Here is a 25,279-nt window from a genome sequence, read left to right on the forward strand (position 1 = left end):
ATAAATACTTTATAGGCCAGGCTCGGTGGCTCATGCCTGTAATCCCAGCACTTTGGGAGCCCAGGTGGGAGGATCACCTGAGGTCAGGAGTTCAAGACCAGCCTGATCAACATAGAGAAACCCCGTCTCTACTAAAAATACAAAATTAGCTGGGCGTGGTGGCGCATGCCTGTAATCCCAGCTACTCGCAAGGCTAAGGCAGAAGAATCGCTTGAACCCGGGAGGCGGAGGTTGCGGCCAGCTGAGATCATGCCATTGCACTTCAGCCTGGGCAACAAGAACAAAACTCCTGTCTCAATAAATAAATACATACATACATACTTTATAAACATTCTCTGAGAGAGCTGCCTTTATAGATTTCCAACTATCCCTTCATTTAAAAAATTTAATTCAAAATCAACAGTTAGGGAAGTTTCTAGATTATTAAGAATTTATCCTGAGGTAAAGCCGACAGAATAGAATATCAGACCAATTTGACACATCTTATGAAGAAGTCACTTTGAACCAGACAGAAGGTTAAGCAAAGAAAAATAATTAATATAAAAATTCTATATCATTAAGAGATATTCCTTAAATAACATACCAATGAAAATGTGTTCATAAATGAAAAAACTTTGAAAAATAAAATCAGACAAATATAAAGCACTATTACCAACAATAAGATGTTATAAGTTTTAAATATTACAGCCATTTTTATATTTTGGCTTAAAAAAGGGCTTATATGAAAAAAATGCATTGAAAAACATAATTTTTACACATGAAAGAACAAACCAGAAGAATTCCAAATTCAGATAGATTTTTGAAACTTTTTATTTATATTTTGGTCTTACAAATGCTCACTTTTAAATGGACTTTTCTGTAAGAATGTAAAACTCAAAAATTTGCCAAGTATGTATCTGATCCACACAAATCCTTAGGAAGGTTTTCTGTGTAGTCTTCATTAACGCAAATCTTTGTGAATGTTTCACCCTTACTGTAGGATCTTGAATATGTTTTACAATAATGAAGCTACAAAGTTTTTATGCAGTGCATTCATTATAAACTATAAATAACATTTGTATTAAAAAGAAAGCTGCGTAATACAAAAATAGGAGAGACTCTGAGGAGCAGGCAATCTGTTGAGGCTCAGTATATCTTATTTGCTTTGTAGTCTGCTGTCATTTCTTTCAAAGAGCACATAGCACATGAGGCATAGTAATCATCTGTCTTGTTAACCTCTCTAATTTAAAAATCTGTTGTTCGTAAAACTGGACCAATTATCACAAACTATCATTTGCATAATTAACCACAAGTCTGTTACAAAGCATTTTGTTAGTGGTATCAACAAATGCAGGAGGATGGAAATTTATAAAAAATGGGTTTTGTTAAGCTTGCCAACTCCTTAGATATCATGGACTATACTGCCATTTCACGATTTAATTAGATGTTTAATGCCTCAAGTAAAAGACTGATCAATGGAAGCAAGCAAAACTAAAGTATTTTGTAGGTGCTGTAATATTTCATTTGATAAGGTAACAAAAGGATAGGACAAAATTTAAGCAAGATTTATATGCGTTCCAACTTTTCACTCAGGAATTCTTCTACACTGTCTGTGTTCCATTTGAGAATGCTTAGTTCTTCAGCAATGTTCCCATTGTCATCCAAAAGCTTTAATACAGGGTCTGAACCACGGACATACTAAAAAAAGAGGGACATCATAATTACTTTCTGTTCAGAAAGAGCCTTCGCAGCCTCAACTAAGACAAAGCAATTCAATTCAGTTTAAATTAAGTAATTAAAAAAAAGCTTTTAGACATGACAATAAACAAGTCTTAAAGGAAATCTTTAAGGAGAAGAGTTTTACAGGATTTCGGAAAAAAAGGAGAATTTAAAAATCATTAATTCATTCATTCATGAGAAAGGGTCTTGCTCTGTCGCCCAGGCTGCAGTGTGGCACAATCTCAGCTCACTGCAACCTCCAGAGACCTCCTGATTTCAAGCGATCCTCCCACCTCAGCCTCCCTAGGACTACAGGCACGTGAAATTATTTTACTTTTAAAGAGAAAAATATTTATTAGTAGCAAGACAGTTTATTTGGGATTTGAGCTTATTATTGAAACTAACAAATATGTAATGCCCCCATGATACTCTCAAATGAATTTAAAACTGGATGGAGGCAGACAAGTTCAAAATAATTGAGAAAGTGATGGTATAAGAGCAATGTTTTAAAGTAGGCTGTGCATATAAATTTTCAGACACAGAAGCAATCACACACTGGATCATATATTTTCCTTGGCGTAACAAATCTAATGATTTCAGTCATAATCAGTTTAGAATTAGGCTGGGTTCCCGAAACTTCAAATCCATTAGTTGGGTCCGATATTTCTCCAGAGAGCTCTGAGAAATTCTAATTCTGGGTAAATGTGACAACAGCCATTCATTAAGAGATCAAATAATTCAATTTTAAATTAAGTAGCATTGGATAACTAAAAATGTAGTTATGTAGTTCAGCAGTGATGACAAGAGTTCTTAGAACTTCTTTCCAGAAATATGCTTCAGTTTATCTAGGGTATTCTGGGGTTGTGAACTCCAAAGATGGAGACTAGCTCTGATGTGATTATTAACACTTGGTATATTCCCAATCCACTTGTGGAGTTTAGAAAAACAGGCCATCCAGGCTAATGAATCAATATAACATTACTACTTAAACATTTTGGTCAGGTTTTTTTTTTTCTGAGACAGAGTTTCGCTCTTTGCCCACGCTGGAGTGCAATGGCGCCATCTCAGCTCACTGCCACCTCTGCCTCCTGGGTTCAAGCAATTCTCCTGCCTCTGCCTCCCGAGTAGCTGGGATTACAGGCCCCTGCCACCACAACCAGCTAATTTTTGTATTTTTAGTAGAGATGGGGTTTCACCACGTTGGCCAGCTTGGCCTCAAACTCCTGACCTCAGGTTATCTGCCCACCTCGGCCTCCCAAAGTGCTGGGATTACATAGGTGTGAGCCACTGCACCCGGCTGGTCATTACTTCTTAAGTTAAAGATTTTTTTTCTTTTTTTCTTGGATTTGAGATCCCAATATTAAAAATCTTATGCCGGGCGTGGTGGCTCATGCCTGTAATCCCAGCCCTTTGGGAGGCCGAGCCAGGCGGATCATAAGGTCAGGAGATTGAGACCATCCTGGCTAACACAGTGAAACCCCGTCTCTACTAAAAATACAAAAAAATAGCCGGGCATCTGTAGTCCCAGCTGCTTGGGAGGCTGAGGCAGGAGAATGGCGTGAACCCAGGAGGTGGAGCTTGCAGTGAGCGGAGATCATGCCACTGCATTCCAGCCTGGGTGACAGAGCGAGACTCCGTCTCAAAAAACAAACAACCAAAAAACTTACTATAATCCCAAAAGGAAATAAGAAATTAGATAGAATATAGTTGTAAAAATCCTCAACAAAATATTAGCAGTCAAATCCAGCAATGTGTATAAGGAATTATATGTCACTATCAGTTGCAAAACACCTATCTGATAAAAAACTTGTATTCAAAATATACAAAGAACTCTCAAAGTTCAGCTTACCAAAAAACAAAAAACAAAAAAACTCAAGTAAAAAGTAGGCAAAAAAACACAGACAAACAGGACCACTCAAACTTAAAAACTGCAGTGCATCAAATGAAACAATGAACAGAATGAAAAGACAACCCAGAGAAAGGGAGAAAATATTTGCAAATCATATATATCTGATAAAGGTTTAATATCCAGAACAGATGGAACCTCCACAACTTAACAACAACCACCAAAACCCAATTATAAAATGGGCAAAGGACTTGAATAAACAATGTTCCAAAGAAGATAAACGAATGGTCAACAAAATGTTCAACACCATTTATTTTAAGAAAAATGCAAATCAAAGCCACGAGATAGTACGTCATACCTATTAGGATGGCTACTATCAAAAAGCAGAAAATAACAAGTGTTGACAAGGACACAGAGATATTGGAACACTTGTGCCCTGTTGGTGGGATTGTAAAATGGTGAAGTCATTATAGAAAACAGTATAGAGGTTCCTCAAAAAATTAAAAACAGAAATACCATATGATCCTGCAATTCCGCTTCTTGGAATACAGACTCAAAAGAACTAAGAAAAGGGCCTTGAAGAGGTATTTGCACACCCAAATGTCATAAAAGCATTATTTACAATAGCCAAGGGATGGAAGCAACTCAAATGTCCACTGATGGATGCATGGATGAAGAAAATGTGAGCTGGGCACAGTGGCTCACGCCTGTAAATCCCCGTTCTTTGGGAGGCTGAGGCAGGAGGATCGCCTGAGTCCAGGAATACAAGACCAGCTTAGGCAACATAGCAAGACCCCATCTCTATAAAAAATAAAAAAAATTTAGCTGGTCATGTTGGTGTGTACCTGTGGTCCCAGCATCTTGGGAGGCTGAGGTGGTAGGATCGCTTGAGCCTCAGAGGGTGAGGATGCAGTGAGCTGTTATCACATCACTGTCCTCCAGCCTAGGTGACAGAATAAGACCTTGTCCAAAAAAAAAAGTGTGTATGTATGTGTGTGTGTGCATGTGTGTAGTGGAATACTATACATTCTTAAAAAGGAAGGAAATCCTGTCACATAGTACAACATGGATGAACCTTGATCCACATGAATCAGTCATAAAAGGACAAATACTCCACTCATAGTATCTGAAATAGTCAAAACTATAGAAACAGAAAACAGGTAGTTGTCAACGGCTGGCAGGAGGGCGGGGGGGATTGGTGGGCACAGAAAGATAAAATTAAGTGTTTAATGAGTGTAGAGTTTCAGTTTCACAAGATGAAAAAGTTATAGAGACCTCTTACACAACAATGTGAAAATACTTAATACTGGACTGTAGTATACTTAAAAATGGTTAAGACTGTACATTTAATGTTTTTTATCACAATTTAAAAAAAGACAGCAAAAGATCTGAACAGACATCTCACCAAAGACACACAGATGGCAATAAACACATGAAAAGATATGCAAATCATGTATCATTAGGGCACTGCAAATTAAAACAACAATAAAATACCACCACATACTTACTAGAACAACTAAAATCCAAAACAGTGACAAAACCTAAAGCTGGTGAGGATGTGGACCTCTTAATCACTGCTAGGGCAAATGCAACCTGATGTCATCACTTTGGAAGACAGTTTTGCAGTTTCTCACAGAGTTAAACAATCTTAACTGTATGATCCAGCAATTGCACTCATAGTTATTTACCTCAATGAGCTGAAAACTTCTGTGTACACAGAAATTACACAAAAATATTTATATTAGCTTTACTCAAAATTGCCCAGAATTGGAAGCAACCAAGATGTCATTCCACAGGTGAATGGCAAAACTGGTATAACAGAGTAATATTCAGTAATAAGAAGCCAATCTGAAAAGGCTACATATTGTATGGCTCCAAATATATAACAATATGGAAAAGGCAAAATTATAGAGATAATAAAAAAATCAGTGGTGGCCAGACGCAGTGGCTCACACCTGTAATATTACCCAGCACTTTGGGGGGCTGAGGCGGGTGATTCACTTGAGGTCAGGAGTTTGAGACCAGCCTGGCCAACATGGCAAAACCCCATCTCTCCTAAAAATACAAAAAAATTAGCTGGGCATGGAGGCACGCTCCAGTAATAAAGCTACTCAGGAGGCTGAGACATGAGAATTGCTTGAACCCAGGAGGCGGAGGTTGCAGTGAACCAAGATGGTGCCACTGCACTCCAGCGTGGGCGACAGAGCAAGACTTCATCTCAAAAAAAAAAAAAAAAAAAAAAAGAGAAAGAAAATCAGTGGTTGCCAGAGGGTGGGGAAGAGGGAGAGAAATGACCTGAAAGTGTGAAGGATTGGAGATTTCTTAGGGTGGTGAAACTATTCTGTATGATACTGTAATGGTAGATATGTAATATGCATTTGGCAAAACTATAATTACATAACGCAAAGAATGAATGCTAATGTGAACTATTAAACTTAATTAATATATCAATATTGATTCATTAATTGTAACAAATGTACTATACCAATGCAAGATGTTATAATGGGAAAACTGAGGGTGGGGGTGGGGGCCAGGGAGTGTATGGGAATACTCTTTCCTTTGTGTTCAAATTTTCATAAACCTAAAACTGCTCTAAAAAATAAAGTCTATTAAAAAAATTATTTTTCAGTGAAATTAAAAATTTAAATTGATACATAATATCTGTACATGTTTATGGGGAAAATCATTTATTCAAATATCTACTTTAATTATAAAATAAAGAAATTAAGGCTGGAAAAAAGAGATTTCCATTACAATCACCTTACCTTGATTTGTAGTCCTCTGAACAATTTGGGTTTATCACTCCTAACGAAAGCTTATAAAAAAAGAAAAAGATTCAATAGTTCACTTCCAAATCCAAGCTAGCTAAAAAGATTAATATAAAAGTGGAAATAAACTTAACAAATCAAGCATCATATCCTATATGAAAAAAACTAAGAAAATTTAAACATCTATGGATAAATGGAGAGACATACCATATTCTCCAATATTTTAAGACATTAATTGTTTCAAATTAATAGAAATCCCAAATTCCAATAGGATTTTAAGGCTTGACAAAAATAAAATGGTAGCTCAATTTTAAGAGTAAATGTGTAAGAATAGTCAGGGCAGTTTTTAAAAAGTAAGATATGGAAAGAGAATTTGTTTCACTGTTTATTAATACACTATGTGATACAGATACCATAACAGAGAAAAGAACAGAACAGGAAATTAAAAGAGATAAAAATGTCTGTGAGAATTTTTTAATGTGCTAGAGCTATCAAATCAGAGAGAGGGAGAGAGAAAAAGAGATATATGTTTGCCTGGCGGTGTGCATGAGTTATTCGATAAATACTTCTGAGAAAACTGCCAAACTGTTTAGAAAAAAATAATCACAGAACTAATAATCAGTCATGATAACTGCTAAAAAGGAGAGGTTGAAAATACTACCAAAGCCTACAGCACAGAGAAAAATATGGAATATAAAATTCTACTCCTAAGTATGACCCAAAAGGAAATGTTTTATAGATACACCTATGTAAAAATGGAAACATCAGGACAGCAAAACACCACCATAAGCAAATTAAAAAATGACAAACTGAAGAAAATTATCTCAAATATATAAAAGGGCTCTTACAAATAATTAAGAAAAAATACTATGTATAGCAATATGTAAAAATATACAAATGGTCAACAGACATTTGAAATAAATGTTCAACTTCACGTATAATCGAAGAAATCCCCAAACAATGAGGTACTCAGAATTCAGAATTACAAAGATTAAAAAGAATACTAAAGGGTAGAGAGGAAACGGAGCGGGATTTTGCTGGGAATGAGCTATGGGAGGAATATAAATGGGCACATCCTTCCTGAAGGATATTCAGCAAAATCAACCACGAGTCTTAAAATGTACATAGTTTGTAAACCTGCAAGTACACTTCTAGGACTTTCTTTATTCTGAGGAGATAACTTATAAAAAGTCTTGCTAACCAAGTCTGAAAATCTGGAAATAATTTAAATGTGTAAAACAATATTGGTCAAATAAATTAATATGAACCACATAATCATTAAAAAAATTATGATCTATATTTAGTGACAAAGAAAACTTCTATGTGTAAAAAGCAAGGATTTTCCCTGTTTCTTTTTCTTCAATTTGTTTCCTACTATTGTTTTAAAAAGGTGAATATTTTCATGTGCAAATGAAAAAGCCCTAAACAAATCTTAAAATATATAAAGTGGTTCAAAAAACATTTACTGTTATTATTATTATTATTATTTTTTTGAGGCGGAGTCTCACTCTGTCGCCCAGGCTGGAGTGCAGTGGCCGGATCTCAGCTCACTGCAAGCTCCGCCTCCTGGGTTTACACCATTCTCCTGCCTCAGCCTCCCGAGTAGCTGGGACTACAGGCGCCCACCACCTCGCCCGGCTAGTTTTCTGTATTTTTTTTAGTAGAGACGGGGTTTCACCGTGTTAGCCAGGATGGTCTCGATCTCCTGACCTCGTGATCCGCCCGTCTCGGCCTCCCAAAGTGCTGGGATTACAGGCTTGAGCCACCGCGCCCGGCCTACTGTTATTATTTTAATAAAGGCCTATACATGGGGCATTTATTTGGGAAAGTTTTAAATGAATGTTTTCCCGTTTTGGATGCTATCAATCTATATTTTACCAATTTTCAATAATGATCATGCCTAATTAATTCAAATTAAAACGTGTGTAATACATTTTCCTTTGTTTCTTTTTTTTTTTTGAGACGGGGTCTCACTCGGCTGAGCGAGGGGTCAGCCTTGGTCTTGCCCAGGCTGGAGTGCAGTGGTGTGATCTTGGCTCACTGCAACCTCTGCTTCCTGGGTTCAAGCGATTCTCCTGCCTGAGCCTCCTGAGTAGCTGGGACTACAGACACGGGCCACCACGCCCGGCTAATTTTTTGTGTTTTTAGTAGAGACAGGGTTTCCCTGTGTTAGCCAGGATGCTCTCGATCTCCTGACCTTGTGATCCGCCTGCCTTGGCCTCCCAAAGTGCTGGGATTATAGGCGTGAGCCACTGCGCCCGGCCTGTAATACATTTTTCTAAAGTAAAAGCAATTGTTTCATTTAGATACTTGATCATTCTTAATACCAGTTATTGATCATTTGCATAATTCTCATCTTAGATTTTATAGTGACACACATGCTTCTGAGTTTTTACTTTAGAATTAGATAGCAATAGCGCTATCAATTTGCTTCATTATGAGAGTCTTCACATATTTGACTCAAATATCTCACCTAATCCTCCCCTACAAAATTTATTTCAAAATAAAACCAATTATGCTATTCTGGCTTATTAAAATATCGTTTCTATTAACTTTATCCTTTAGGATTTTCCCAGATATTCTGCAAACTCCTGAATCCCCAAACAAAAATGATCTTATGATTTTTATTGCCTTTTATGCTGTTCTGTTCCGCTGCCAAATGCTATTTGCATGTCTGTGCAAAATACTGTGTAACACGCAGTAACTGTGTCTACATGCCTTCTCTACCACATAAGAAACCTGGTAAAAGGACTATTCTTATATATGTTGTTTTGGATCCATAACAGAGCTTAGCATACTTAACAGTTCACTTATTAAAATGATTTAACAGACTGCAATAAGTGAACAAATTTAAAAGGAATACTGAGTCACAAATTACTATTTTCATCAGTTCTTTCCTTTTCTCTCTGCTAAACACAGATCCATAGCTTCCTAATTTTCAAAGAGAGGATCTGTTAAATACCTTGTAGCAGCAAATCACATTTTACAGACAGTAAATAAATCTTTTAACAAATATTTGAGTACTCATTATATACACATGGCATTCGATAAGTTACAGGAGAGTATGAGGAAACTTGAGTTCTTTAATGTCAATACATCTACAGTCTGCTTAAACAGATCTGCAACAAATAGAGGTGATCATAAAAACAATGTCATTAATTTAACAACTGACAATAAGTACTCTAAGTTCAGAGAAAGGAGATCTTAGTATGTTAGAGTCATAAGTAAACAAGAAACAAAATAAGAACTGAGAATTTATGTTCACTTGAACATAAAACAGTCCTTCTTTTGACATAATTCTAAAGAATTCAAAAGAATTTTATCTCTTACTACTTCAAATTACTCCTAAAATTTGGTATTTCTTAATAGTCAAAATAGCCCCAAAGTCAACTTCAAACGTTTTAGTGAAGAAAGTAAACTGAAAAAGTATGATAAAAATGTATGCTAAGAAAGGCAACTGTGCTGGTGGATCTTCAGCCAGTCAGGAAAAACTACAATTCCTCAAGTTCAATGATTTTGGCCTCCATTTTATTACTAAACCTACCACTGTATTTAATTTCTCAATGTAAACATACATCATGGCTCAGTTATGAAGAGAAAAAACCCTCTAGATGTTTTACGAATTATAAGCAAAATAACGACGGTGAATTTTAAAATTGTATAAAAAGATTGGTATTTGAATACATAATATTATTTGTTGCATTCTTGACTTGATCATATTGTAATCACATGTCATGTGCTCTATAGCTGCATGAGTCATTAAATATGCAAATAGCAAATAAAGTCCAGAAAAGAAATAATGGAGCTTATGGCAACCTTAAAGAGACTTTTTTTTTCTTTTAAAAGATTCTGGAGGAGGGCAGCTGGAATATTTTATTAATAACTTTCAGTATACAAGAAAAAATAATCACCACCACCATTTACCATCTGGGTTCAGTGAACTCTGTTTATTTTTGTATTTTTAAATGATTTTATGAATAATTTTACAGAAGAATAAAGGGATAGTGAAAAACAAATCTATTCGAAATTTTAATAAGAATTAACCACATAAATTCAAATATTTATTCCGTATTTTCCTGATTTTGAAGGTAAATATAACCAAAATGAGCAATGTGCTTTCAAGGCAACTAACTGCTCATTGACTATCATGCATGAAATTAGAGCACAGCCACACTGTAAATATTGATTTCAGATTCCAAATACATTTCTAATAGGCTCTAACTTATTTTTACTCTGGCTCTTTTTTTTTTTTTTTTTTTGGTTTGTTTATTTGAGGTATAGTTTTGCTCTTGTTGCCCAGGCTGGAATGCAATTGGGATCTTGGATCACCGCAACCTCCGCCTCCGCGTTCAGGCAATTCCCTGGCCTCAGCCTCCCGAGTAGTTGGGATTACAGGCATGCACCACAACGCCCAGCTAATTTTTTTTTTTGTATTTTTAGTAAAGACGAGGATTCTCCATGTTGGTCAGGCTGGTCTCGAATTCCCAACCTCAGGTGATCCACCCGCCTCGGCCTTCCAAAGTGCTGGGATTACAGCCGTAAGCCACCGAGGCAGGCAGATCACCCAAGATCAAGAGTTAGAGACCAGCCTGGTCAACATGGTGAAACCCCGTCTCAATACAAAAATTAGCCAGGTGCCGGGCGCGGTGGCTCAAGCCTGTAATCCCAGCACTTTGGGAGGCCAAGACGTGCAGGATCACGAGGTCAGGAGATCGAGACCATCCTGGCTAACACAGGTGAAACCCCGTCTCTACTAAAAAAAATACAAAAAACTAGCCGGGCAAGGTGGCGGACGCCTGTAGTCCCAGCTACTCGGGAGGCTGAGGCAGGAGAATGGTGTAAACCCGGGAGGCGGAGCTTGCAGTGAGCTGAGATCCAGCCACTGCACTCCAGCCTGGGAGACAGAGCCAGACTCCAGTCTCAAAAAAAAAAAAAAAAAAAAAAAAAAAAAAAAAAAAAAAAAATTAGCCAGGCATGGGCTGGGCGCGGTGGCTCACGCCTGTAATCCCAGCACTGTGAGAGGCCGAGGCAGGCGGATTACCAGGTCAGGAGATCCAGACCATCCTGGCTAACACGGTGAAACCCCGTCTCTACTAAAAATACAAAAAATTAGCTGGCCTGGTGGCAGGCGCCCGTAGTCCCGGCTACTCCGGAGGCTGAGGCAGAAGAATGGCGTGAACCTGGCAGGCGGAGCTTGCAGTGAGCCAAAATCGCGCCACTGCACTCCAGCCTGGGCTACAGTGTGACTCCGTCTAAAAATAAATAAATAAATAAATAAATAAATAAATAAATAAATAAAATAAAAAAATAAAAATTAGCCAGGCATGGTGGTGCATGCCTGTAGTTCCAGCTACTTGGGAGCCTGAGGTAGGAGGACTGTTTGAACCTGGGAGGCAGAGGTTGCAGTGAGCCGAGATCCTGTCACCGCACTCCAGCCTGGACAACAGAGCGAGACTCCCTGTCAAAGAAACAAAACAAAACAAAACAATTTTCCTTTCTGACCTTGGTAATATATTGTTTATTCACTCACTCTTGATTTTTGAGAAAATTCATTCAGAATATTGTCAAATGAGGTTTCAGAATCTGAGCTTCTGTTCATATGGAACAATTTTATTATCATTAGAGTCTAGAATAGGACTTTCTGAGATAATGGGAATATTCTTCATCTTTTCTTTGTGGTATGGTGGTTACTGAGCATCTGAAATGTAGCTAGTGCGTCTAAGGAACTGGATGTTTAATTTTATATAATTTAAAAAAATTAGGCCGGGACAGTGGCTCATGCCTATAATCCCAGCACTTTGGGAGGCCGAGGTCGGCAGATAACCTGAGGTCAGGAGTTCAAGACCAGCCTGACCCCATGGAGAAACCCGTCTCTACTAAAACTACAAAAAATTAGCTGGGTGTGGTGGTGCATGCCTGTAATCCCAGCTACTCGGAAGGCTGAGGTAGAAAATTGCTTGAACCTGGGAGGTGGAGGTTGTGGTGAGTAAAGATCACACCCAAACCACTTGCACTCCAGCCTGAACAACAGGAGTGAAAGTCCGTCTCAAAAAAAATAAAAATAAAAATAAAAAAATTTAAAACAGCCATGTTTGGCTACTTGGTCACTCCAGGTCTAAAGTGTTATTTTATCTCTCTGCATTAATTTTCTGATTCATTTAATCATTAGAGGCGTTTCTGTCAATTTTCTTCTCTGCCATTATGCGCAGAAAGCAAAAATATTTCAAATTCTCAAATGTGTTCAATGAAAGCTTAAAAAAAAATACAGAAATGGTGTCATACCATGTGGGTCACACAATAAAATCAAAGAATGATTCCCCACTAATTTTTTTTTGTTGTTGTTGTTTAGTAGAGATGGGGCTTCACCATGCTGGTCAGGCTGGTCTCGAATGCCTGACCTCGTGATCCGCCTGCCTTGGCCTCCCAAAGTGGTGGGATTACAGGCGTTGAGTCACCTCGCCCAGCCACCAATTTGGAGATTTCTAAAGAAAATCCAATCACTCTAATTTCCAGAAAATGTTTCTATGTCAATTTAATTATTTGTCACTAATAAAGGCAATTTTGTAAATAACACTCAAAGTGATCAAATAAACAGAAGTAATTTAAAAACAGATTAAATGTTTCAGCTTTTCCCTTAGGATTGTTAGCAACCCATTCACGCTGCCCCCTAGAAGAGCTAAGTTTTGCTATATACACTGCTCAGAATGTCAAGGGACTCTCATAATTCAGAGGCTCTTTAGAGCTAACTTTAAGGAGTATTAAAAGGGATCATTTAAAAAATAAAGTATTAAGGAGTATTAAAAAAAAACAAACCCCAAAACCCAAACCCACATCTGTCCCCCTCCTTGTTCTATAAAGAGGGTATATGTGGAAATGAGGGGATAATAAGGAAGTATATGTTCTGAGGTTAAAGAAAAATGTTTGAATTATGTTATTTTCAAAATCACAAACACTGTGAAAATATAAATGAAAAAAGAGACAAAATATACTCGGACAAAATACAATCCTGCTGATTAGACAGAAATATAATCATGTTGAAACAGGATTATATTTTGAGATGAAATATCCTGTTGATTAGAGTAAGTACATTAGAATCAGAACATACTCTAAATAACAATGTCATACCATATCCAGAAACGTCAATATAAAGAGAATGGCAACAACAGACAACCTAATTCTCAACTGCGTTCAACAAAAGCTACTGAGTAATCAAAAAAGTATTTCTAAAACAAGAAAACTGGCTGGGTGTGGTGGCTCACGCCTGTAATCCCAGCACTCTGGGAGGCCAAGGCGGGCAAATCACCTGAGGTCAGGAGTTCCAGACCAGCGTAGCCAACATGATGAAATTCCATCTCTATTAAAATACCAAAAAAAACCAAAAGTTAGCTGGGCATGATGACGCATGCCTATAATCCCAGCTACTTGGGAGGCTGAGACAAGAGAATCGCTGGAACCTGGGAGGTGGAGGTTGAAGTGAGTCGAGATCATGCCACTGCACTCCAGCCTGGGAGACAAAGCGAGACTGTCTCAAAAAAAAAAAAAAAGAAAATGTACTATTATATACATTTGGAGTACAAAATTGTGTCATCCCATTAGGACAATTTAGAAGCACTTGAAAACAGAAAAGGACAACTTAAGAGAATTTAGGGAGACTGGAGGTACAAAATGAAGACAAGACAAACTAAAAAAATTATGACTTTTAGGAAAAGATGAGAACTTTTTATGAATGTTTGAATCCTGTAAATTCATCAAGGGCATATAACAAATGGAAATACAGGCTTTTCACCAGATTCTCAAAAGTGGGGGCATCCCTTGAATTAGAAAACTTTAATAAATCAGTGCATTCATTCCATAAATACTTGAATTCCTCTTAATACCTGGTACAATGTTACATAGATTTTGGGTGTATCAATGATTAAAAAACAAAAAACAAAACACAAAACAAAAACAGAACAGAAACTTTGAGCTCTAGCTTGAGAGAGGCAAAAGACCAGTATGCCAAATATAATCTTATGTGGGAGGTGTTCTGGAACATAAAAAGAAAAGTAAAACACTGTTTAAACCACCCAAAAACAATGCTGGAGCCAAATTTTGAATGAACTGGAATTTGCCACAAGAATTGGGAAGGAGCACAAGTTAGCAAGAATTTTCAGTGTGTACAAACACACAGAAGTCAGAGCTCAGAGAATTGCAAATAGTTTTGCATAAACTAGAGCTGTGAATCTAGAAATGAGAAACCGTGTCACGGAGAGTCTTGTATGTCATTTTGTATGTGACAGAGAACTATAAACGATTTTAAGCAGAGAGAGATACAATCAGATTTGTCTTATGAAAAGGGTCTCTTTTGGCTGTTGTGTTAAAGAGGTAATGAAGTAAGAAAAGGGAAAAAGAGGCAGACTAGATAATAAGTAACTAATCTTTTTGGATAAAGATGTTATGGCCCTGATTGAAAATACAGAAAAGAGAAAGGGACTATGAAGGTTATTACTGAGGGAGAAGAGACACAACATGGTGACTAACTGGATATAAAGTGTAAAAGATCAATCATGATTCCTGTGTTTCATGCTTATGCTTTTGCCTGATCATATTGCCATTTATAGAAATAGGGAAGATGGTATACTTTTAATAGAGAAGAGGATTAATACAGTTTTTGGACATGCTGGGTTTAAAGCCTTTCTATTAAACATGTGGAACACAGTCTGTAGGCATTATAAGAAATACAGAATCTCAGGACCCATCCCAGATTTATAGAATTATACTCTGTATTTTAAGAAGATCCCCAGGTGATTCATATATGTATATTGGTTTAAGGTGCCTATGAAATAATCTAAATGGAAATGTCCCATGGAAGTAAAAAAAAAAGAAATACAACTTCTAACAAAATAAAACAAAATTGGGGGTCATCAGATAACTACTGTAATTGAAACTGAGCGAGTGGGACACCATTCGGTAGAGTCAGAAGAGAAGAAAATCTGAAGATAATAGACCCTCAATAACAACAACGTTTGAAGTGCAGGCAGTAAAAGAGATGCCAGAACAGAAGAGAAAGATATGTTGGAAGTAGGAGAAAGCTAGGCGATCATGAAGTCACACAAGTGAAGAGAGTTTCAAATGCTAGGGCCGAGTAAGATTTAGTAGTCAGGAGGTAAAATGGTAGAAAGAGAAGCACCATTACGGTACTTTGAAAAATGGCTAGAGGTCAATATACAGAATTTTGCATATGAGAAAGGTTGCAGTTATAATATACATTGACTTGAATGTTTTTTTAAAGATGACCAATGTATGAGTATATGAATGTTTGATGGTTCATAATTGAAACTTATTATTAACCAAGCAGCAAACATAAGATACAATAACAATACTTACCACTTAACATCTTCATTACTGGAATAGTGATTGACATACAGTAAGCATCAATACACATTTATAGAATTATGGAATGATTTACTCTGTATTTGCTGGTGCCAGACACATACTAAGTGATCTACATGTTATCTCATTAATCCTCAGAACAGCCCTATAAGGTAGATATTAACCTATTATACCTCAACTGTAACCCATTTTATAAACAAGAAAATCAATGAAGATAATGCTAATGGATCAGTATTCTTTCCAGCAAAACTCCAATGTAGCAATGCAACCTTAAGCATGAGAAGCAGGCTGAGTATCCTTAACTGAAATGCATGGGAACATTAAGTGTTTTATTTTTTTGGATGTGGAAATACTTGCATATATAGAATGACATATCTTGGGGATGGGACCCAAATATAAACCTGAAATTCATTTATGCTTCATATATACCTTATACATACAGCCTGAAGGTAATTTTATGCAGCATTTTTAAAGTTTCATATTTTGGAGCATTCTAGATTTCAGATTTTTAATTATGAGGATGCTCAACTTGTACTACATTATTTCAAAACTCCTTTTTGTGTCTGAAGGTTTATGATTCTAATACAGAGGTTGCCAAACTGAGGCCCATGGGCCAAATCTGTCCTGCTTGCTTTTGTTAATAAAGTTTTACCGGAACACAGCACATTCGTTTAAGTACTGTCTATGGCTGCTTCTGTGCTATAACAGCAGAGTTCGATAGTTACGACAGAGCTCATGTTGCCTATAAAGCTGAAAATTTTTACTATCTAGTTCTTTACAGAAAGTTTGCCAAGCCCTACAAAATTAGGGATAAACCACATTACTTTCTGAGAGACAGCCACATTCTTAACACAGAAGACTCAAGCGAGAGAAAAAAAAAACATGATTACTTAGGATGTCACCACAAGTGAAGTGACAGAATACTAGAATCAACTATGAGAAATTATTATAGACAGGCTTCTATACTTAAGCAACTAGAATAAGGAAAAAAAGGTATTTTAGAAGGCATATTTGGAATTGACTAAGAAATATGATCTGGGATTTTTTTTACACAACTCTGAGTGGTTTAATGGGGGTAAAACATACCAAAATTTAAATTCTTCCTCTTTCTGAAATAATTTTACATTAATTTACATTAAGTCAAACTTCTATATTACGTATCTGTGCCAAATGATCAATATTTTATTATAAACAATTCTAGGTCAGCAATAAAAAGCATGTGCTAATGCAGGCAATTTTATAAAATATTAAATCCAAAAAATTCTCTTGCTATTAACTAAATAAGGCAAGAAATCAGGGGAATGTCAGCAAAAATCGAGGTAGAATGAGGTATGTAAATTAAATACTTATGTATGTATTTTAAAAAAAGAGAGAAAGCATTATTACCTTCAGACAAGTTCAGTTTCATAAAACTGATTTTCAAAGTGACATGCAAGGACAGAAGACAAAAGCCTTAGTTCAAGCCTTTCTTGGCAATGCAAAGCTCCTCATTATTGTCCTGATGTCAACCCAAAGAATATACCTTCACAATTATCCTTTAACATGTTTATCCTTAAAATTCCCTGTAAAGATATATACATATGACTTTCTCTCTTTTGTATTTCAAATTCTTTGGCAATTACTTCTTTCCTTGGTGATTTGTTATTTTGTACAGGTCTACTCTTAATGCAATTGTTCCACATAAATCAATTCACATTTAAAATACACTACAATGGTGTGCTACTTAAAGAAATTACACTTACATCTGGTAAAGGAAAGGCTCTTGCAAAATTCACACCTGGCAAAGGAAAGGCTCTTCTTTTAAGAAAATAACTCCTTCATGTGTTGTATTTTAAATCTAAATTTTTCTCTTCTTTTTTTTAGAGACAAAGTCTTGCTTCTGTTGCCCAGGCTGGAGTGCAGTGGCGTGACCTTGGCTCACTGCAACCTCTGCCTCCCGGGTTCAAGTGATTCTTCTGCCTCTGCCTCCTGAATAGCTAGGATTGTAGGCATCCGCCACCGTGCCCAGCTAATTTTTGTATTTGTAGTAGAGACAGGGTTTCATCATCTTGGCCAGGCTGGTCTCAAACTCCTGACCTTGTGATCCACCTGCCTTGGCCTCCCAAAGTGCTAGGATTACAGGCGTGAGCCACCATGGCTGGCCTCTAAATTTCATATATTGTGTTCGCTTAAAGTAATATAGCATTCACCAATTACTTTAACAAACCACCTCCATGAAAACAAATGTGAAAAAAATGCATATATTGTTGAGAAAGTATAATCCTAAAAATTCTTTTTTTTTTTTTTGAGACAGGAGTCTCGCTCTGTCGCCCAGGCTGGAGTGCAGTGGCCAGATCTCAGCTCACTGCAAACTCCGCCTCCTGGGTTTACACCATTCTCCTGCCTCAGCCTCCCGAGTAGTTGGGACTACAGGCGCCCGCCACCTCGCCTGACTAATAATCCTAAAAATTCTTATTCCTGGGAATATACAATGAAAACAATTCACATATAATGTTGATTTTAAATGGCTGAACAGCTTACTGGAGTAAATTTTATATACCTTGGACTTGAGGGAACCTTCCCAATTTTCATCCACAAACTTCAAGAATAGCTCCTGCATACAGCTACAAAAGGAAAAACAGGAATTTTAAAAATTGGTATAAATTAAAAATGTACTTATAAAATAAATATAAATTTTCACAGTATAAACACTACAGTTAGCAGATATATAGATATATAGTTATACAGTTATACAGTTAGCAGATATATAGATCAAAGAAATGTCAAAGCTGGTTAGCTAGCAGTTCCGGTCTAACAGAAGAGAAGATGGAGGCCCAAGTATAATAAATGATAGAGGAACTTCCAGCCTACTTCAATTACTCTTAAACCTACTCAAAAAGACTGAAGTAGATATGGAAATTTAACAATAAACTTTAAATAGGTAAGATATCCTAGGAAGCTCTACAAAATACTAAATATTTCCTACTTTTTTTTTAGGGTGATAAACTGAATATAGGTATATATCATCCAAGATAGTTACTTAATAAAAATTCTTTCTGGTTGCTTTAAAGTGATCAAAGTTTTAAAATTAAAACAACTGTTATATAAAGTACTATGTAGAGATATTATAAGAAAAGCAGTAAAATCTCATTATAAAGAACTCAAATGCAAATATTTTCCTTTAATGAAATTTAGCTGAAAAGGATTCAATGGTAAATATCTCTTTTCTACAGAACCTGCACATTCACTTTATAGTAAAAGCTCATTATAAAAAACTCAAATGCAAATATTTTATTGCAATGAATTCAGCTGAAATGGATTCAATGGTAAACATCACTTTTTTTGTAGTTGCAGAGCCTGACTATTCTTTTTATAGGGCAGGAATATACTTGGAAATGCTGTGACCATAAGAGAAGGCTGGCAATTTTAAGAACATATCATATCCATTTCATTTCTTCTTGGCTTTTAGATTTGTTTTTTATGGAGGTTCAAGAAAGATGGACTTTAGTTTTTCAGGTTCTAAAATTTAATTGAATTTAATTTTTAAATTTAATTTATTTAATTAAAAAAAAAAACATGCCCTATGCATGTTTATTTAAAATAGTTTGGAAAATACAGAAAGGCACAAAGTAGTGATTTAAAAACCACCTTAATGTGACCTAAAAAGATAATGATTCTTAACAGTTTGATGACTTTGGGCTAAATCAATTCTTATGTTTTTGGTGAGTCACTGACCCTTCTGAGAATCTGACAGAATTTTGCATTAATGCAGGCTGTTCATGGACTCTGAAACCAATGGTGGATTTCAGATTAAGAATTCTGATGATCTCTAAGGTTCACTGCAGCAATAAAACTTTAAGAATAGGTTAATTTGGCTGGCATGGTGGCTCATGCCTGTAATTGCAGCTCTTAGGGAGGGTGAGCCGGGCAGATCACGAGGTCAAGAGATTGAGAACATCCTGGCCAACACGGTGAAACCCTGTCTCTACTAAAAATACAAAAATTAGCTGGGTGTGGTGGCAGGCGCCTGTAGTCCCAGCTACTCGTGGGGCTGCGGCAGAAGAATCGCTTGAACCCGGGAGGCGGAGGTTGCAGTGAGCCGAGATCACACCACTGCACTCCAGCCTGGCAACAGAGCAAGACTCTGTCTAAAAAAAAAGAAAAAAACCTTATTTCTATGCAATAAGTTTCTTTTGAAAAAGATTTGGCTAATCTTGGTTAGAACTCCAGAAAAAAAAAATTATTGAAAAATATAAGGCCATATTACCAATAAGCTAATGAAGCGATGGTCAACATTACTGGAGATTAGGGAAATGCATATCAAAACCACAATGAGATCCCACTTCACACCACTGGGATAGGTATTATTAAAAAAAAAAAAAAAAAGATGCGGATGTGGAGAAATTGGAACCCTTGTACACTGCTATTGGGAATGAGAAGTGGTCCAGTGGCTATAGAAAATGGAATTGCAGTTTTTCAAAAAATTAAAAATGGAATTGCCATATGATCTGCAATTCTACTTCTGGGTATATACTCAAAAGAAGCGAAAGCAAGGCATCAAACAGATATTTATACACCCATGTTCATAGCAACATTATTCACAATAGCCAAAAGGTGTTTTCCCACTCATGTGTTCATTAACAGGTGAATGGAAAAACAAAATATGGTACATACATAAAACAAAGCATTATTCAGCTTTTAAAAGAAAGGAAAATCTGACCAGGTACAGTGGCTCACGCCTATAATCCCAGCAATCTGGGAGGCCGAGGCGGGCGGATCATCTGAGGTCAGGAGTTTGAGACCAGCCTGGCCAACATGGTGAAACCCCGTCTCCACTAAAAAATACAAAAATTAGCCGGGCATGGTGGCAAGTGCCTTAAACCCAGCTACTTGGGAGGCAGAGGCAGGAGAATCGTTTGAACCCAGGAGGCGGACGTTGCAGTGAGCTGAGATAAAGCCATTCCACTCAAACCTGGGGGACAAGAGCGAGACTTCTCCCAAGAAAAAAAAAGAAAAAAAAATTCTGACACATATTACAACATAAACAAATCTTATTACAACATGACATCTTGCTAAGTGAAATAAGGCAGTCATAAAAGGACAAATATTTAAATGAGGTAACCAGAGTAGTCAAAAATTCAGATATAGAAAGTAGAATGGTAGTTGTCAGTGGGGGCAAGGAATAGGTAGCCGTTGTTTCATGGGTATAAAATTTCAGTTTGGGAAGACTCCGGGGAAAGATGGATAACACGGATGTACAACAATGTGAATGTACTTAATACCATAGCACTGTACACTTAAAAATGGTTAAAACAGTGAATTTTATATACATTTTACTATAATTAAAAGCATATAAGGCCATATTTAGATTTGGTTATTAGAGTTATCTTTTGCTTATAATCCTTTAGAAATTCTTGGTGGAGATTCTACTACCTTACCTAATGGTATTTCTCTACACCACTGTTTCTTTATACATGATACTGTGGGAAATGATAATGATTGTACGGAGCACTGGAGTAAAAGGATGAAGCAGCTTTTAACTGGGCAAGACTAGCCTGGGAGCCCTGCTTACCCCAGGCCCCACTTGGTTGTCTCAAGGGCTCAAGGACTCAGTATCTTAGCACATCCATAACCCACTCATGGGAAGCTTGTCTCTGCACCACAAAATATCAACTGATTAACCAAAAATATTAGAAACATACTCTTTAATGAGCAGGCAGCTCAGATGTGACCTTTTTCAAAAAAACTTTTGTTGATTTCCTAGTGTCAGGTAGTGATTTTCCTAATAAACTTTCATAATTTTGTTCTCATCATAATGTGCATCAAATGGCCTATAACTTGACAGTAGACAGGAAATGTCTTAATTTCCCCCAGAACCAGACACAAAGCTTCTCAACACAGGTGTGCTAAAGGGAGAGAACTATTCATTTAACAAAATTAAATGTCTCTTTTTTCATGACAAAACTTCAAAAATATTTCAAGTTCCTTTGACAAAGTTTGTAGAGCAGTTCCATTCCAGGGTAAGAAAAGAAAATGGATGGAACTCAAAGTTGCAGAACATCATTAAAAGTCAAATTCTAAAAGCATTAATCCGTGTTGTTAGCTGGCATATATATATACACACACACACATATATATATACACATATACATGCATACACACACATATATATGATTTGTGGTGTTCATAGGAAAATATTTGTCTTGCATGGTGAATAAATAATTTAACCACAGATTGTAGTAAATTTAAAATGCTGTATAATCCTAAGTATCTTTGGCACTACATACAAATTCACGCACAATGAAATAGATGCTACTTATAAATAGTAGAAATTCTCTAGTGCATGCAGAAAGGACAGATAAATTCCTTGATTTAACCAAGTTCCAACCTCAGTATTTTTACTTTTTAAAGTGACTAGCATAAAAAAATTTTAATCTTCAAACATTTAGGGAAAAATACCATTACAAGAGAAAAATCAAAAGAAGCAAGTCATATAACTTCTAATAGCAAGTTGGTAGGCCTGTTTAAAAATATGAATTAAGAGTCTTACTTGTATAGACAATCTAACTGTAGGCCATTATTGTATTAGGACTAGGGAAATATAAGAAATCATTAGGAAAATATGGGAACGATACACAAACTGCATCTTTTCCCTTTGGAGTCTCTATTTCCATGTAACTTATGACTGCCAGATTTTCCTAAACTTCTGATATGGTTCTCTGGGTAGGGGAAGTAGAAATATCTAACTACCTCAGCTCTATCACTAATGTGCCTTAGTTGCAACAGGATTTTAAAATATGCTAATTTCCCATTAAAAAGGTGATTTTTATTCATTAGTCTTCGGAAAAATTCCAGCTCTGTGGTTAGTTGATGTTTTCCCAGTTTAAATATTTTAAGTATTACAGGTACTACATGTTGAGCATCCCAAATCTGAAAAAAAATCTGAAATCCAAAACACTTCTAGTCCCAAGAATTCCAGATAAGAGCTACTCAGCCTGTACTGAGATTAATAAGGGCTTAAAGTGAGGTTTCACATGTAGAAAAAGGCCACACTATTTCTGTAGCTATCTTTGTTATAATTAAGGTCCAACTAGTTGCTACAATAATGTTCAGAAAGTTGGCCTATGCTGTTTCTCACCAGATAGCTAGAGTCCAAAATAAGTTCATTTATAACACTGAACAAAGGTGACACTTGTGAATTACATAAATTTTCTGAATTTCTTAAAAAAGGGCAGTATTTGTTAACTCTTGTGCCATCATCATACCACTACCACCACCACCACCACAACAAGTTTATAAACCTGTCCAAGTCAGAAATACTCTACCACTTTCCAGTACCAAGCACTTCAAGTACTTTTGTTGGTAACAATAACCACAGCTCTAAAGAAACATGACCTTAAGAAAACCTTGATAAACTAATTATTTAAGTTGAGTCAAAGTAAGTATCAAATTTTCACATGGCATGGTATAGTGAAAAAGAGTTCAAGTTGTGAAATCAAACATGTATGTGGTACAGTTCTGGCTCGGCCACTTACAAGCAGTATGCCCCCTTTGGGTAAGTCATTCATTGAGCTTCAGTTTACTATTTGAACAAAAGGGTTATTTACCTTTCTTCCAGAGTTGCTACAAAAAGTCACCAAAAAAATCGAAAAGCCTGGATTTTTTAGATGCTCAATACATAACATCTGTTATTATAACCTTAATACTTCCACAGTACTGGTTAAGTTCAAGTTGTGTACATGAAGCCATTTTCATGTCTACTTAATAGAATTTTCAGTTCAGGGACTATTCAGGGATACCATTCATTGTTCGCCTGTAATGAAAATGGCCACTCCAAATTTTCTCAAGCTTTCAAATTCAAACTACCTTAGAGGAGAGTTCTCAACCCTGATAGTACAATAGAATCACCTAGAAATATTTTGAAAATTACGCATCCCTAAAACCTACCCTAGCTAAACTAAATTAGGATATCTGGGGGCGAGATCCATGCATCAGTATTTTTAATTACTACTAATAGTACTTTAATGATTGTAATGGGCAGGCAGGGATGAGGAACACTGCCTTATACTATATTAATAGGGCAAAAATTGCAAAATGGTAAAACAGTAGGCTTTGTGCTCAACAGACTAATCACATTTATCTGAAAAGGTAAACCATATAAACATTGACTGAAGCAAGACAAATGTTACAGTACTTTTTTTTTTTTTCCTTTCCTTATGAGGTACTGCTTGTAGCCATTGATTCTCCTTTTGGAAACCCTCTATTTTATTTAAAATCAAAATGTTAGTATTAAAACAATTCCACAGTACCAACAGAAAAAAACTTTTAAGATATTTTAAAAACTGTAATTAAACTTGGTTTTTATCCTCCTAAAGTGCTAGTTTTGTTTATATTAAAAGAAGTTTTTCAAACCAAGTGAATATAAAACCATTAGCATAATAATTACGAATGCTATGTAGCAATATGAAGAAAATGCTGTTAGGTGAACAAAAGCAAACATTTTTACTGCTGAAGAGAATTCATATCTGAGGAGTAACTGTATTTTATACGTCTATTGAAAGTTTGACCTTAAATAAAATGAAGGGATTTTAAAATAAGGAAGCATGGCTATAGTATGATAAAAGCTGAGCACTGTATTATTCAGATATTCCAATGAAAAATCAATTATCATACACTCAAGTATAAATGAGTCACCTTTCCAAACACTAATAGTATCCAGTATAATTTAAAAAAATCATAGAGCGGAAACATACATCATACAGAAACTATTTTTAGTAAAATTTGGTCAGCAAATTCTCAGGGAAAATGTTATCACCTAAACCATGTTTGGTGATCTACTGGTGTTTTAAATTTGTTGTTCATCATCAAGTCTTCTGCATATTTTCTGATTAATGACACTTTCATACTCACTTTGAGTGATGGCATTCTTACTTAGAAACAATGGATGAATACTGAGGATTAGGGGAAAAAATCAGCATAATTTTAACAAACAAAGCTGGCAAATATAATTCTTCTATACTTGAGATTAAACTACTATTCATCTTGGAGTGCTTTTTACTAAATTCTGAAAAAATACAAAGCAATGAGTTTATGCCTAAGGAAACTCACTAAGTTTAAAACTTATTTTACTATACCATTAAGTGTTATTCCTTTTTGTATCTTTAGTTTCTGCCTTGAGACTGAGAAGAAAAGTTATAAAACAAGCAAGTAACATCTACCTTAATTTAAACTAGGCTCTACAGATGCTAAGAATACACTGGAGGAATCTTTCCATAAAGATACAATGTTGAACTAAAAAACTCAATGAAAATATACAAAAAAAAAAAACCAAAAAAACTAAAAAATGACAATGACATCAATGCGTTTATATCAGACCATTCTAACTATGAAACCTGAGGGAAAAAAGGATTAGGTTTCTTTCAGTACTGTGATGACAAACAGGAGTTTTAACAGAATTTACATATACACCTAAAACAAGAGGTAAGACTGTAATGATGAGACTCTCATTAAGAAAAAAAAAATGGTAGCCCCCACCCCTATGTATACTTTAGCTACAAGTATGAATGATCCAGGGTCATCACTTGGGAACAATGCGTTCAATTCTGTCAATACTTAC

At 36.1% G+C, this 25,279-nt stretch overlaps 1 protein-coding gene across 1 annotated transcript in view; it reads right to left on the minus strand.

The window, feature by feature from the left end:
- Nucleotides 1–786: 786 nt before the first annotated feature.
- SELENOF (selenoprotein F) overlaps nt 787–25,279 on the minus strand; it is a 49,252-nt gene continuing 24,759 nt past the window's right edge. The window contains exons 3-5 of the mRNA XM_030942160.1: nt 18,224–18,287; nt 6,310–6,359; nt 787–1,677 (exon numbers count right to left, since the gene is read on the minus strand). Of these exons, the coding sequence (XP_030798020.1) occupies nt 1,546–1,677; nt 6,310–6,359; nt 18,224–18,287 (246 nt within the window). The 3' untranslated portion in view covers nt 787–1,545. The remainder of the gene's footprint in view (nt 1,678–6,309; nt 6,360–18,223; nt 18,288–25,279) is intronic.

Source organism: Rhinopithecus roxellana, chromosome 12, assembly GCF_007565055.1.
Source record: "Rhinopithecus roxellana isolate Shanxi Qingling chromosome 12, ASM756505v1, whole genome shotgun sequence".
Lineage (NCBI taxonomy): Eukaryota > Metazoa > Chordata > Mammalia > Primates > Cercopithecidae > Rhinopithecus > Rhinopithecus roxellana.